This window comes from Oncorhynchus tshawytscha, linkage group LG08 (assembly GCF_018296145.1).
Source record: "Oncorhynchus tshawytscha isolate Ot180627B linkage group LG08, Otsh_v2.0, whole genome shotgun sequence".
Classification (NCBI taxonomy): domain Eukaryota; kingdom Metazoa; phylum Chordata; class Actinopteri; order Salmoniformes; family Salmonidae; genus Oncorhynchus; species Oncorhynchus tshawytscha.
In genome coordinates, this window is record NC_056436.1 from 90,269,979 (window position 1) to 90,286,516 (window position 16,538).

The 16,538-nt window shown below is 34.4% G+C and overlaps 1 protein-coding gene across 1 annotated transcript; it reads left to right on the top strand.

Moving 5' to 3' along the window:
- The first annotated feature begins 40 nt into the window (after nt 1-40).
- irg1l (immunoresponsive gene 1, like) lies at nt 41-9,015 on the top strand. Its single transcript, XM_042326192.1, has 6 exons — nt 41-190; nt 1,889-1,946; nt 2,782-2,969; nt 5,517-5,609; nt 7,173-7,378; nt 7,944-9,015. The coding sequence occupies exons 1-6, from the start codon at nt 173-175 to the stop codon at nt 8,887-8,889; spliced, it is 1,509 nt and encodes a 502-aa protein (XP_042182126.1). The 5' UTR covers nt 41-172; the 3' UTR covers nt 8,890-9,015.
- Nucleotides 9,016-16,538: the final 7,523 nt, after the last annotated feature.

Here is a 16,538-nt window from a genome sequence, read left to right on the forward strand (position 1 = left end):
TTCAGACCTTTTGTCCATTCTGCAGTATATAAGACAGGCAGAGCTCACCTGAGAGACAACCTGCATCCTCCCTACCTACGCTACATCATCCACCCATCCATCGATCCCACGCCGACAAAGCAGAGAGAGGAGAAACAGAGGGAAGAGATCAAAAACAGACAGACAGACAGACATGCTCTCCAAAGTACAGGTAAGACTCAGTCATGTAGTCAATATGGTCACCAGGCATAACCTACAGTATATGAGACTTATATTAAATTATTTAGTTTGAAATGTATAGGTCTCTTTCTGTTCAACTGCCTCATTGTGTTAGAGACCTAGAAACCTGTCTGTACATTAGTAGAGGTTAGAGGTTAGATAACTAGAAACCTGTCAGTACATTAGTAGAGGTTAGAGGTTAGAGACCTAGAAACCTGTCTGTACATTAGTAGAGGTTAGAGGTTAGAGGTTAGAGGTTAGATAACTAGAAACCTGTCTGTACATTAGTAGAGGTTAGAGGTTAGATAACTAGAAACCTGTCAGTACATTAGTAGAGGTTAGGTTAGAGTGTCAGTACATTAGTAGAGGTTAGAGGTTAGGTTAGATTAGACTAGAAACCTGTCAGTACATTAGTAGAGGTTAGGGGTTAGATAACCTAGAAACCTGTCAGTACATTAGTTTAGGGGTTAGGAAACATTCTGTACAATAGTAGGGTTAGATAACTAGAAACCTGTCAGTACATTAGTAGAGGTTAGAGGTTAGAGACTCTAGAAACCTGTCAGTACATTAGTAGAGGTTACAGGTTAGAGGTTAGATTAGACTAGAAACCTGTCAGTACATTAGTAGAGTTAGAGGTTAGAGGTTAGGTTAGAGACCTAGAAACCTGTCTGTGGCATGTTGAGCCATGTTGGTCTGCTACCATGTTTCTGGCTCAGTATCTGGCAGAGTATTGTACATACCCTCTGGCTCAGTATTAGATAACTGGCATGTATATTGTTACCCTCTGGCTCAGTATCTGGCATGGTATTGTTACCATGTGGCTCAGTATCTGGCATAGTATTGTTACCCTCTGGCTCAGTATCTGGCATAGTATTGTTACCCCATCTGGCTCAGTATCTGGCATAGTATTGTTACCCTCTGGCTCAGTATCTGGCATGGTATTGTTATGTTGTGTTCTGGCTCAGTATCTGGCATAGTATTGTTACCCTCTGGCTCTAGTATCTGGCATAGTATTGTTACCCTCTGGCTCAGTATCTGGCATGGTATTGTTACCCATCTGGCTCAGTATCTGGCATAGTATTGTTACCCTCTGGTTGTGTTGCTCCAGTATCTGGCATGGTATTTGTGCTACCATGTTGTGTTCTGCTACCATGTTGTGTTGCTACTCTGGCTCAGTATCTGGCATGGTATTGTTACCCTCTGGCTCATCTGGCATGGTATTGTTACCCTCTGGCTCAGTATCTGGCATGGTATTGTTACCCTCTGGCTCAGTATCTGGCATAGTATTGTTACCCTCTGGCTCAGTATCTGGCATGGTATTGTTACCCTCTGGCTCAGTATCTGGCATAGTATTGTTACCCTCTGGCTCAGTATCTGGCATGGTATTGTTACCCTCTGGCTCAGTATCTGGCATGGTATTGTTACCCTCTGGCTCAGTATCTGGCATGGTATTGTTACCCTCTGGCTCAGTATCTGGCATAGTATTGTTACCCTCTGGCTCAGTATCTGGCATAGTATTGTTACCTTCTGGCTCAGTATCTGGCATAGTATTGTGCCTTAGTAACCAAGGAAGAGAGCCTACATCAATGTTTCATGTTTTGATTCACACTGTGAACCTGTCATTCAGTAACTCATATGCAACAGCAAGCTGTGGTTTGATATTATGCTGTTTTCTGTCTGTGTCTCTCAGAGATCCTTCAGACCTGCGTCTGTTACGCTGAGACGACTCCACCAGTCAGCCCTGGATGGTCAGTAACAGCTCAGCTTGATCTCTCACACACACACACACACACACACACACTCTCTCTCTGACTCAGCTTCTTCTGTCCTCAGTGTTTCCACTAGGCTGTCTGTTGTCTCTCATCCTGTTAGGACTGTACTTTATCCCAATATCAGCCTCGTCTGACAAACACGCCCATTGGGATATGAGGAAGCTGAGCTCTCAATTTAACACATTATACTTCTGTCCTCAGTGTTTTTCAGTAAGAGGCTGTTGGTCGGCTCTATACTAACATAGAACTAGGCTATATAGACCTTCCTAGATACAGGCTGTGTTGGTTCTATACCAACCTCTCCTCTTGTATCAGTTCAGACATCAGTAAACTGAGCTTGGAACATACTGGGGAGGTTTAAAACATGACTGACTTTTTTCCTCGTCTCTCTTCTTCTCCCATCTCCTCTTCAACCCCTCTCCTATCCACCGCTCCTCCTCCTCTCCTCCTCCTCCCTCTCCTCCTCCTCTCCTCCATCCTCCTCTCTCCTCCTCCTCTCCTCCTCTCCTCCTCCTCATCCTCTTCTCCTCCTCTCCTCTCATCCTCTTCTCTCCTCCTCCTCCCTCCTCCCTCCTCCTCCTCCTCCCTCCTCCCCCCTCCCCCCCTCTCCTCCTCCACCTCCTCTTCTCTCCTCCTCCTCTCCTGCTCCTCCTCCTCCTCCTCCTCCTCCCCTCTCCTGCTCCTCCCTCCTCTCCTCCTCCTCCTCCTCCTCTCCTCCTCCTCCTCTCCTCCTCCTCCTCCTCCTCCTCTCCTGCTCCTCTCCTCTCCTCCTCTCCTCCTCTCCTCCTCCTCCTCCCCTTCACCCCTCCAGTGGTAGATCATCCAGCCTCAGAGGACAGTGTGACAGACAGTTTTGGCAGGTTCATCCAGGGTGTCCAGCCCCACCAGCTGACCCCCACCGTGCTCCACCGCAGTAAGAGGATGGTCCTAGACTCCATCGGAGTGGGACTACTGGGCAGCACCACACATGTCTTCCAGCTGGCCCTGCAACACTGTCAGGTGAGAGAACAGAAGACAACTTTATTGTCCATTGGTTAGAATGTTTAATGTTACTGTCTATCCTCTGTCTGTCTGTATGCCTGTCAGATTGTCTGTCTGTCTCTCTAACACCCCCTACTGTCTTTCCTCTGTCTGTCTGTCTGTCTAATGCCCCCTACTGTCTATCCTCTGTCTGCCTGTCTCTCTAATGCCCCCTACTGTCTATCCTCTGTCTGCCTGTCTGTCTGTCTCTCTAATGCCCCCTACTGTCTATCCTCTGTCTGCCTGTCTCTCTAATGCCCCCTACTGTCTATCCTCTGTCTGCCTGTCTGTCTGTCTGTCTCTCTAACACCCCTACTGTCTATCCTCTGTCTGCCTGTCTCTCTAATGCCCCCTACTGTCTATCCTCTGTCTGCCTGTCTGTCTGTCTCTCTAATGCCCCCTACTGTCTATCCTCTGTCTGCCTGTCTGTCTGTCTCTCTAATGCCCCCTACTGTCTATCCTCTGTCTGCCTGTCTCTCTAATGCCCCTACTGTCTATCCTCTGTCTGCCTGTCTGTCTGTCTCTAATGCCCCCTACTGTCTATCCTCTGTCTGCCTGTCTGTCTGTCTCTCTAATGCCCCCTACTGTCTATCCTCTGTCTGCCTGTCTCTCTAATGCCCCCTACTGTCTATCCTCTGTCTGCCTGTCTGTCTGTCTGTCTCTCTAATGCCCCCTACTGTCTATCCTCTGTCTGTCTCTCTAACACCCCCTATTGTCTATCCTCTGTCTGTCTGTCTCTCTTCACGCCCCCACTGTTTATCCTGTCTGTCGGTCTCTCTAATGCCCCCTACTGTCTATCCTCTGTCTGTCTGTCTCTCTAATGCCCCCTACTGTCTATCCTGTCTGTCTGTCTGTCTACCTGTCTGTGTCTCTCTAATGCCCCCTACTGTCTATCCTCTGTCTGTCTGTCTGTCTCTCTAATGCCCCCTACTGTCTATCCTCTGTCTGTCTGTCTCTCTAACACCCCCTATTGTCTATCCTCTGTCTGTCTGTCTCTCTTCACGCCCCCCACTGTTTATCCTGTCTGTCGGTCTGTCTAATGCCCCTACTGTTTATTCTCTGTCTGTCTGTCGGTCTGCCTGTCTGTCTGTCGGTCTGCCTGTCTGTCTCTCTAATGCCCCCTACTGTCTATCCTCTGTCTGTCTGTCTGTCTGTCTCTCTAATGCCCCCTACTGTCTATCCTCTGTCTGTCTGTCTGTCTCTCTAATGCCCCCTACTGTCTATCCTCTGTCTGTCTGTCTGTCTCTCTAATGCCCCCTACTGTCTATCCTCTGTCTGTCTGTCTGTCTCTCTAATGCCCCTACTGTCTGTCTGTCTGCTGTCTGTCTGTCTGTCTGTCTGTCTGTCTGTCTGTCTGTCTGTCTGTCTGTCTGTCTGTCTGTCTGTCTGTCTGTCTGTCTGTCTGTCTGTCTCTCTAATGCCCCCTACTGTCTATCCTCTGTCTGTCTGTCTCTCTAATGCCCCCTACTGTCTATCCTCTGTCTGTCTGTCTGTCTCTCTAATGCCCCCTACTGTCTATCCTCTGTCTGTCTGTCTGTCTCTCCCCATGCCCCCTACTGTCTGTCTGTCTGTCTGTCTGTCTGTCTCTCTAATGCCCCCTACTGTCTATCCTCTGTCTGTCTGTCTGTCTCTCTAATGCCCCCTACTGTCTATCCTCTGTCTGTCTGTCTGTCTTTCTAATGCCCCCTACTGTCTGTCTGTCTGTCTGTCTGTCTCTCTAATGCCCCCTACTGTCTATCCTCTGTCTGTCTGTCTGTCTGTCTCTCTAATGCCCCCTACTGTCTATCCTCTGTCTGTCTGTCTGTCTCTCTAATGCCCCCTACTGTCTATCCTCTGTCTGTCTGTCTGTCTCTCTAATGCCCCCTACTGTCTGTCTGTCTGTCTGTCTCTCTAATGCCCCTACTGTCTGTCTGTCTGTCTGTCTGTCTGTCTGTCTGTCTCTCTAATGCCCCTACTGTCTGTCTGTCTGTCTGTCTGTCTCTCTAATGCCCCCTACTGTTTATCCTCTGTCTGTCTGCCTGTCTGTCTTTCTCTCACACCCCCTACTGATTATCCTCTGTCTGTCTGTCTGTCTCTCTAACGTCTAACGCCCCCTACTGATTATCCTCTGTCTGTCTGTCTGTCTGTCTGTCTGTCTGTCTGTCTGTCTGTCTGTCTGTCTGTCTGTCTGTCTGTCTGTCTGTCTGTCTGTCTGTCTGTCTGTCTGTCTGTCTCTCTAACGCCCCCTACTGTCTATCCTCTGTCTGTCTGATTGTCTGTCTGTCTGCCTGTCTGATTGTCTGTCTGTCTCTCTAACGCCCCCTACTGTCTATCCTCTGTCTGTCTGATTGTCTGTCTGTATGCCTGTCAGATTGTCTGTCTGTCTCTCTAACACCCCCTACTGTCTTTCCTCTGTCTGTCTGTCTGTCTGTCTGTCTGTCTGCCTGTCTGATTGTCTGTCTGTCTCTCTAACGCCCCCCTACTGTCTATCCTCTGTCTGTCTGATTGTCTGTCTGTCTGCCTAACGCCCCCCTACTGTCTCTGCAGCACATGTACGGTCCTGATGACATCAGCAGTGTGTACGGACGCAGAGGAACCAGACTCTCCCCAACCCTGGCTGCCTTTGTCAACGGAGTGGCTGTGAGTAGATATATTTACACTAGATCTGAACAGACACACATTGAGTAGATATATTTACACTAGATCTGAACAGACACATGTTGAGTAGATATATTTACACTAGATCTGAACAGACACACGTTGAGTAGATATATTTACACTAGATCTGAACAGACACATGTTGAGTAGATATATTTACACTAGATCTGAACAGACACACGTTGAGTAGATATATTTACACTAGATCTGAACAGACACACGTTGAGTAGATATATTTACACTAGATCTGAACAGACACAGTGAGTAGATATATTTATGTGGAAAAGGTCAAGGGGCCTGAATACTTTCCGAATGCACTTACGCAAATGAGGCACATCTAATTTTCTTCATTTTAACACAAAATATAAATGATAATATCTGAAACAATGAGGATATAGGTCAGGTTGAACATTAACCATAAGGGTACAGTGCTCTAATGCCATGGCAGTACTTCAGCCAGACGGTAAGGATGGTGATAATGCACACAGCAGCCAGCCATGAAAACGCTGGCCTCACCTCACCTCTCCAGGGTTTCCCTGCTCTGTCTGAGCGTTAGAGACAGACAGACACAGATGGCAGAGAGGTAAAAATATCAGAGAGCTGACAGGCAGATCGTCATCTTGTCATGGTAAGATCATTTAGCTCCACCCTTGGCAGAGCTCAGAACTAAAACAGAACTAGAACAGATATTAGAGTCCTGATGTCCAAAACAAGCTGGATATGTCAATAGGGTGGAGTCCAGCAGAGTGGACTGGCTGAAGTACGTGCTGAGTGAACATCCTTGTTGTTACAACAATCTGCCCTCTGTGCCCAATAACATGCTTAACTTAGAGCCTCTCTCTGTGGGATACATAAAGAGATATTCATGACTCTACAGTCACTACACAGTCACTCTGACAGACCTGCTACTGTTATTATATTCCTGGGTCTCTACAGTCACTACACAGTCACTCTGACAGACCTGCTACTGTTATTATATTCCTGGGTCTCTACAGTCACTACACAGTCACTCTGACAGACCTGCTACTGTTATTATATTCCTGGGTCTCTACAGTCACTACACAGTCACTCTGACAGACCTGCTACTGTTATTATATTCCTGGGTCTCTACAGTCACTACACAGTCACTCTGACAGACCTGCTACTGTTATTATATTCCTGGGCCTCTACAGTCACTACACAGTCACTCTGCCAATTATTACACCAGATAACTCTCTGAATGTTTACTGTCTGGTGTGGTTAACCAGCTGTCTTCCTTGGATTAGTGATGACACATTTACCATCAACCACTGAGTCTGTTAATAACAGGTGTCTTTATTCTGGGTCTGTTGTCCAGGATCACTGTGTCTGTTGTCCAGGCTAACTGTGTTTGTTGTGTGTCTGTTCTCTAGGCTAACTGTGTCTGTTCTCCAGGCTAACTGTGTTTGTTATTCAGGCTAACTGTGTCTGTTATTCAGGCTAACTGTGTTTGTTATTCAGGCTAACTGTGTTTGTTGTGTGTTTGTTATTCAGGCTAACTGTGTTTGTTGTGTGTTTGTTATTCAGGCCCACTCCATGGACTTTGATGACACCTGGCACCCTGCCACTCACCCGTCAGGGGCAGTCCTTCCTGCCCTGCTGGCGGTCAGCGATATGCTGCCCAGTAACAGCAAGCCTAGTGGGCGGGACTTCCTGCTTGCGTTCAATGTGGGTATAGAGATCCAGGGACGACTGATGAGATTCTCCAACGAGGCTCACAACATCCCCAAGAGGTAAGGACTCTGACCCCTGACCCCTAACCTAAACCTAACCCTGACACTAACCCACCACATCCCCAAGACCAAGAGGTAAGGACCCTGACCCCTGACCCCTAAACCTAACCCTGACACTAACCCACAACATCCCCAAGAGGTGAGATCGGTAACATCAGAACCTTGGAGTGTACACTTCAGAGACCAGAGGAAGGTAACATCAAAACCTTGGAATGTACACTTCAGAGACAGGAGGAAGGTAACATCAGAACCTTGGAATGTACACTTCAGAGACAGGAGGAAGGTAACAGCAGAACCTTGGAGTGTACACTTTAGAGACCAGAGGAAGGTAACAGCAGAACCTTGGAGTGTACACTTTAGAGACCAGAGGAAGGTAACATCAGAACCTTGGAGTGTTGTGCTTCCTTAACAACTGCCCCCCCCCCTCTCCCTCCAGGTTCCACCCCCTACTGTTGTTCTTCCTTAACATCTGACGCCCACCCTCTCCCCTCCTCCAGGTTCCACCCCCTACTGTTGCTCTTCCTTAACATCTGACCTCTCTCTCCCTCCACCCCTCTCCCTCCAGGTTCCACCCCCCTACTGTTGTGGGTACTCTGGGTAGTGCAGCAGCCTGCGCCCGCCTCCTTTCTCTGGAACACTCCCAGTGTAGCCACGCCCTGGCCATCGCTGCCAGCCTATCAGGAGCCCCCATGGCTAACGCCGCCACCCAGTCCAAACCCCTCCACATCGGCAACGCAGCGCGGCTGGGGCTTGAGGCGGCTCTACTGGCCTCTAGAGGTCTGGAGGCCTCACCCAGGGTCCTGGATGACACCGCCGGGGTCGCAGGGTTCAGCGCCTTCTACGAGGACTACGCCCCACAACCTTTGGCCTCCCCAGAGGAAGAGGGGTTGCAGTTCCTCCTAGAGAACCAGGATATAGGGTTTAAGAGGTTCCCGGCCCACCTGGGGATGCACTGGGTGGCCGACGCTGCTGCCGCCGTACACAAACTGCTGCTGGGGGAGCAGGGGTCAGGGGGGAGTGGTCAGGGGTCAGGGGTCGTAGGTCAGGTCCAGGACATCCTGCTCAGGGTTCCCCGCTCCAAGTACATTGATCGTCCGTTCCCGGAGTCGGAGCATGAGGCCAGACACTCCTTCCAGTTCAACGCCTGCTCTGCCCTGCTGGACGGAGAGGTCACCGTGGACTCATTCTCCCAGGAAGCACTGCAGCGCCCCGACCTCTACTCCCTGCTGGGGCGTGTCCACGTCGAGCATCCCCATGACAACCCTGCTAACTTTGACCGCATGTACGGCGAGGTGCAGGTGACGCTGGTGGGCGGGGACGTCCTGAACGGACGCTGTGATACTTTTTATGGTCACTGGCGTAACCCTTTGACCAATGAGAGCCTGAGGAAGAAGTTCCGTAGCAACGCTGGGGCGGTCCTTCCCAGAGAGAAGGTGGAGGGTCTGATAGAGGCAGTAGAGGGACTAGACCGACTGGAGGACTGCTGTCCTCTGTTGGAGCAGCTACAGTGATCACACACAGAGCTACAGGGATCACACACAGAGCTACAGGGATCACACACAGAGCTACAGGGATCACACACAGAGCTACAGGGATCATACACAGAGCTACAGGGATCACACACAGAGCTACAGGGATCACACACAGAGCTACAGGGATCACACACAGAACTACAGGGATCACACACAGAGCTACAGTGATCACACACAGAGCTACAGGGGTCACACACAGAGCTACAGGGATCACACACAGAACTACAGGGGTCACACACAGAACTACAGGGATCACACACAGAGCTACAGGGATCACACACAGAGCTACAGGGATCACACACAGAGCTACAGGGATCACACACAGAGCTACAGGATCACACACAGAGCTACAGGGATCACACGCAGAGCTACAGGGGTCACACACAGAGCTACAGGGATCACACGCAGAGCTACAGGGGTCACACACAGAGCTACAGGGGTCACACACAGAGCTACAGGGATCACACACAGAGCTACAGGGATCACACACAGAGCTACAGGGATCACACACACCACGTCACAGAACTCCTGACCAGCTGATGTTTCTGCATTTTACAACATCATGTTGTAAGAGACACTTAAAATTGTTCAAAGATAAATTAAGTTAAAATGAAGAATCTACTTCCAATGTGAGGGAAGAGGGAGAGTCTACAGGTGATTAACTTTAGCTGTACATTAAATTATATGAACAATCAAAGCTAAATGATTAAGTACAGTATATTTTGTTGTATCCATTTCTATGACCCCGATTAGGGTCCCTGTGTTTCCTTGACAACGTATCTCTACAGTCTGAGTGGATGTTGACAATAACAACAATTCATTTGAAGGATGGACGTGTATGTACATGTGATTTTATTATGAAGTTTATTTTCTATTTTGTTGAACAGTCTTGTATTCTACCAAACATGTATATTATTATGATTCTGTACTTGAATCTTCATTAAATAATTATATTAAATTAATTATAGCCTTGATCTGTTTATCTTCTCATTTACCTCACTGAATCAGAAGAACAGAAGCAAAGAATAACATGGGAATGTTACCTGACAAAAACAACACATAGATACTATATATATATAAATAATAACACATAGATACTATATATATATAAATAATAACGCATAGATACTATATATATATAAATAATAACACATAGATACTATATATATATAAATAATAACACATAGATACTATATATATATAAATAATAACACATAGATACTATATATATATAAATAATAACACATAGATACTATATATATATAAATAATAACACATAGATACTATATATATATAAATAATAACACATAGATACTATATATATATAAATAATAACACATAGATACTATATATATATAAATAATAACACATAGATACTATATATATATATACAATAATAACACATAGATACTATATATATATAAATAATAACACATAGATACTATATATATAAATAATAACACATAGATACTATATATATAAATAATAACACATAGATACTATATATATATAAATAATAACACATAGATACTATATATATATAAATAATAACACATAGATACTATATATATATAAATAATAACACATAGATACTATATATATATAAATAATAACACATAGATACTATATATATATAAATAATAACACATAGATACTATATATATATAAATAATAACACATAGATACTATATATATATAAATAATAACACATAGATACTATATATATATATACAATAATAACACATAGATACTATATATATATAAATAATAACACATAGATATTATATATATAAATAATAACACATAGATACTATATATATATAAATAATAACACATACTATACTATATATATATAAAAATAATAACACATAGATACTATATATATATAAATAATAACACATAGATACTATATATATATAAATAATAACACATAGATACTATATATATATAAATAATAACACATAGATACTATATATATATAAAATAATAACACATAGATACTATATATATATAAATAATAACACATAGATACTATATATATATAAATAATAACACATAGATACTATATATATATAAATAATAACACATAGATACTATATATATATAAATAATAACACATAGATACTATATATATATAAATAATAACACATAGATACTATATATATATAAATAATAACACATAGATACTATATATATATAAATAATAACACATAGATACTATATATATATAAATAATAACACATAGATACTATATATATATATACAATAATAACTATATATATATAAATAATAACACATAGATACTATATATATATAAATAATAACACATAGATACTATATATATATAAATAATAACACATAGATACTATATATATATATAAAATAATAACACATAGATACTATATATATATAAATAATAACACATAGATACTATATATATATAAATAATAACACATAGATACTATATATATATAAATAATAACACATAGATACTATATATATATAAATAATAACACATAGATACTATATATATATAAATAATAACACATAGATACTATATATACATAAAAATAATAACACATAGATACTATATATATATAAATAATAACACATAGATACTATATATATATAAATAATAACATAGATACTATATATATATAAATAATAACACATAGATACTATATATATATAAATAATAACACATAGATACTATATATATATAAATAATAACACATAGATACTATATATATATAAATAATAACACATAGATACTATATATATATAAATAATAACACATAGATACTATATATATATAAATAATAACACATAGATACTATATATATATAAATAATAACACATAGATACTATATATATATAAATAATAACACATAGATACTATATATATATAAATAATAACACATAGATACTATATATATATAAATAATAACACATAGATACTATATATATATAAATAATAACACATAGATACTATATATATATAAATAATAACACATAGATACTATATATATATAAATAATAACACATAGATACTATATATATATACAATAATAACACATAGATACTATATATATATAAATAATAACACATAGATACTATATATATATACAATAATAACACATAGATACTATATATATATAAATAATAACACATAGATACTATATATATATACAATAATAACACATAGATACTATATATATATAAATAATAATAACACATAGATACTATATATATATAAATAATAACACATAGATACTATATATATATAAATAATAACACATAGATACTATATATATATAAATAATAACACATAGATACTATATATATATAAATAATAACACATAGATACTATATATATATAAATAATAACACATAGATACTATATATATATAAATAATAACACATAGATACTATATATATATAAATAATAACACATAGATACTATATATATATAAATAATAACACATAGATACTATATATATAAATAATAAATATTAACTATATATATATAAATACTATACTATATATATAAAATAATAACACATAGATACTATATATATATAAATAATAACACATAGATACTATATATATATAAATATTAACACATAGATACTATATATATATAAATAATAACGCATAGATACTATATATATATAAATATTAACGCATAGATACTATATATATATAAATATTAACACATAGATACTATATATATATAAATAATAACACATAGATACTATATATATATAAATAATAACACATAGATACTATATATATATAAATAATAACACATAGATACTATATATATATAAATAATAACACATAGATACTATATATATATAAATAATAACACATAGATACTATATATATATAAATAATAACACATAGATACTATATATATATAAATAATAACACATAGATACTATATATATATAAATAATAACACATAGATACTATATATATATAAATAATAACACATAGATACTATATATATATAAATAATAACACATAGATACTATATATATATAAATAATAACACATAGATACTATATATATATAAATAATAACACATAGATACTATATATATATAAATAATAACACATAGATACTATATATATATAAATAATAACACATAGATACTATATATATATAAATAATAACACTATATATATATAAATAATAACATAGATACTATATATATATAAATAATAACACATAGATACTATATATATATAAATAATAACACATAGATACTATATATATATAAATAATAACACATAGATACTATATATATATAAATAATAACACATAGATACTATATATATATAAATAATAACACATAGATACTATATATATATAAATAATAACACATAGATACTATATATATATAAATAATAACACATAGATACTATATATATATAAATAATAACACATAGATACTATATATATATAAATAATAACACATAGATACTATATATATATAAATAATAACACATAGATACTATATATATATAAATAATAACACATAGATACTATATATATACTATAATAATAACATAGATACTATAGATACTATATATATATAAATAATAACACATAGATACTATATATATATAAATAATAACACATAGATACTATATATATATAAATAATAACACATAGATACTATATATATATAAATAATAACACATAGATACTATATATATATAAATAATAACACATAGATACTATATATATATAAATAATAACACATAGATACTATATATATATAAATAATAACACATAGATACTATATATATATAAATAATAATACATATATATATATAAATAATAACTATATATATATAAAAATAATAACACATAGATACTATATATATATAAATAATAACACATAGATACTATATATATATAAATAATAACACATAGATACTATATATATATAAATAATAACACATAGATACTATATATATATAAATAATAACACATAGATACTATATATATATAAATAATAACACATAGATACTATATATATATAAATAATAACACATAGATACTATATATATATAAATAATAACACATAGATACTATATATATATAAATAATAACACATAGATACTATATATATATAAATAATAACACATAGATACTATATATATATAAATAATAACACATAGATACTATATATATATAAATATAACACATAGATACTATATATATATAAATAATAACACATAGATACTATATATATATAAATAATAACACATAGATACTATATATATATAAATAATAACACATAGATACTATATATATATAAATAATAACACATAGATACTATATATATATAAATAATAACACATAGATACTATATATATAATAACACATAGATACTATATATATATAAATAATAACACATAGATACTATATATATATAAATAATAACACATAGATACTATATATATATAAATAATAACACATAGATACTATATATATATAAATAATAACACATAGATACTATATATATATAAATAATAACACATAGATACTATATATATATAAATAATAACACATAGATACTATATATATATAAATAATAACACATAGATACTATATATATATAAATAATAACACATAGATACTATATATATATAAATAATAACACATAGATACTATATATATATAAATAATAACACATAGATACTATATATATATAAATATTAACACATAGATACTATATATATATAAATAATAACACATAGATACTATATATATATAAATAATAACACATAGATACTATATATATATAAATAATAACACATAGATACTATGTACATATATATACAATAATAACACATATATACTATATATATATAAATAATAACACATAGATACTATATATATATAAATAATAACACATAGATACTATATATATATAAATAATAACACATAGATACTATATATATATAAATAATAACACATATATACTATATATATATAAATAATAACACATAGATACTATATATATATAAATAATAACACATAGATACTATATATATATAAATAATAACACATAGATACTATATATATATAAATAATAACACATAGATACTATATATATATAAATAATAACACATAGATACTATATATATATAAATAATAACACATATATACTATATATATATAAATAATAACACATAGATACTATATATATATAAATAATAACACATAGATACTATGTACATATATATAAATAATAACACATATATACTATATATATATAAATAATAACACATAGATACTATATATATATAAATATTAACACATAGATACTATATATATATAAATATTAACACATAGATACTATATATATATATATAAATAATAACACATAGATACTATATATATATAAATATTAACACATAGATACTATATATATATAAATAATAACACATAGATACTATATATATATAAATAATAACACATAGATACTATATATATATAAATAATAACACATAACACATAGATACTATATATATATAAATAATAACACATAGATACTATATATATATAAATATTAACACATAGATACTATATATATATAAATAATAACACATAGATACTATATATATATAAATAATAACACATAGATACTATATACATATATATACAATAATAACACATAGATACTATATATATATAAATAATAACACATAGATACTATGTACATATATATACAATAATAACACATAGATACTATATATACATAAATAATAACACATAGATACTATATATATATAAATAATAACGCATAGATACTATATATATATAAATATTAACACATAGATACTATATATATATAAATATTAACACATAGATACTATATATATATACAATAATAACACATAGATACTATATATATATAAATAATAACACATAGATACTATATATATATAAATATTAACACATAGATACTATATATATATACAATAATAACACATAGATACTATATATATATAAATAATAACACATAGATACTATATATATATATAAATAATAACACATAGATACTATATATATATAATAACACATAGATAACACATAGATACTATATATATATAAATAATAACACATAGATACTATATATATATAAATAATAACACATAGATACTATATATATATAAATAATAACACATAGATACTATATATATATAAATATTAACACATAGATACTATATATATATAAATAATAACACATAGATACTATATATATATAAATAATAACACATAGATACTATATATATATAAATATTAACGCATAGATACTATGTACATATATATACAATAATAACACATAGATACTATATATATATAAATAATAACACATAGATACTATATATATATAAATATTAACACATAGATACTATATATATATAAATAATAACACATAGATACTATATATATATAAATAATAACACATAGATACTATATATATATAAATAATAACACATAGATACTATATATATATAAATAATAACACATAGATACTATATATATATAAATAATAACACATAGATACTATATATATATAAATAATAACACATAGATACTATATA

What these genes read in the sequence shown, in the direction of transcription:
- irg1l (XM_042326192.1), top strand. An exon ending in TGGCCCTGCAACACTGTCAG is followed by an intron (nt 2,970 to 5,516) that starts GTGAGAGAACAG and finishes CTGTCTCTGCAG; the next exon opens with CACATGTACGGTCCTGATGA. An exon ending in GCTCACAACATCCCCAAGAG is followed by an intron (nt 7,379 to 7,943) that starts GTAAGGACTCTG and finishes CTCTCCCTCCAG; the next exon opens with GTTCCACCCCCCTACTGTTG.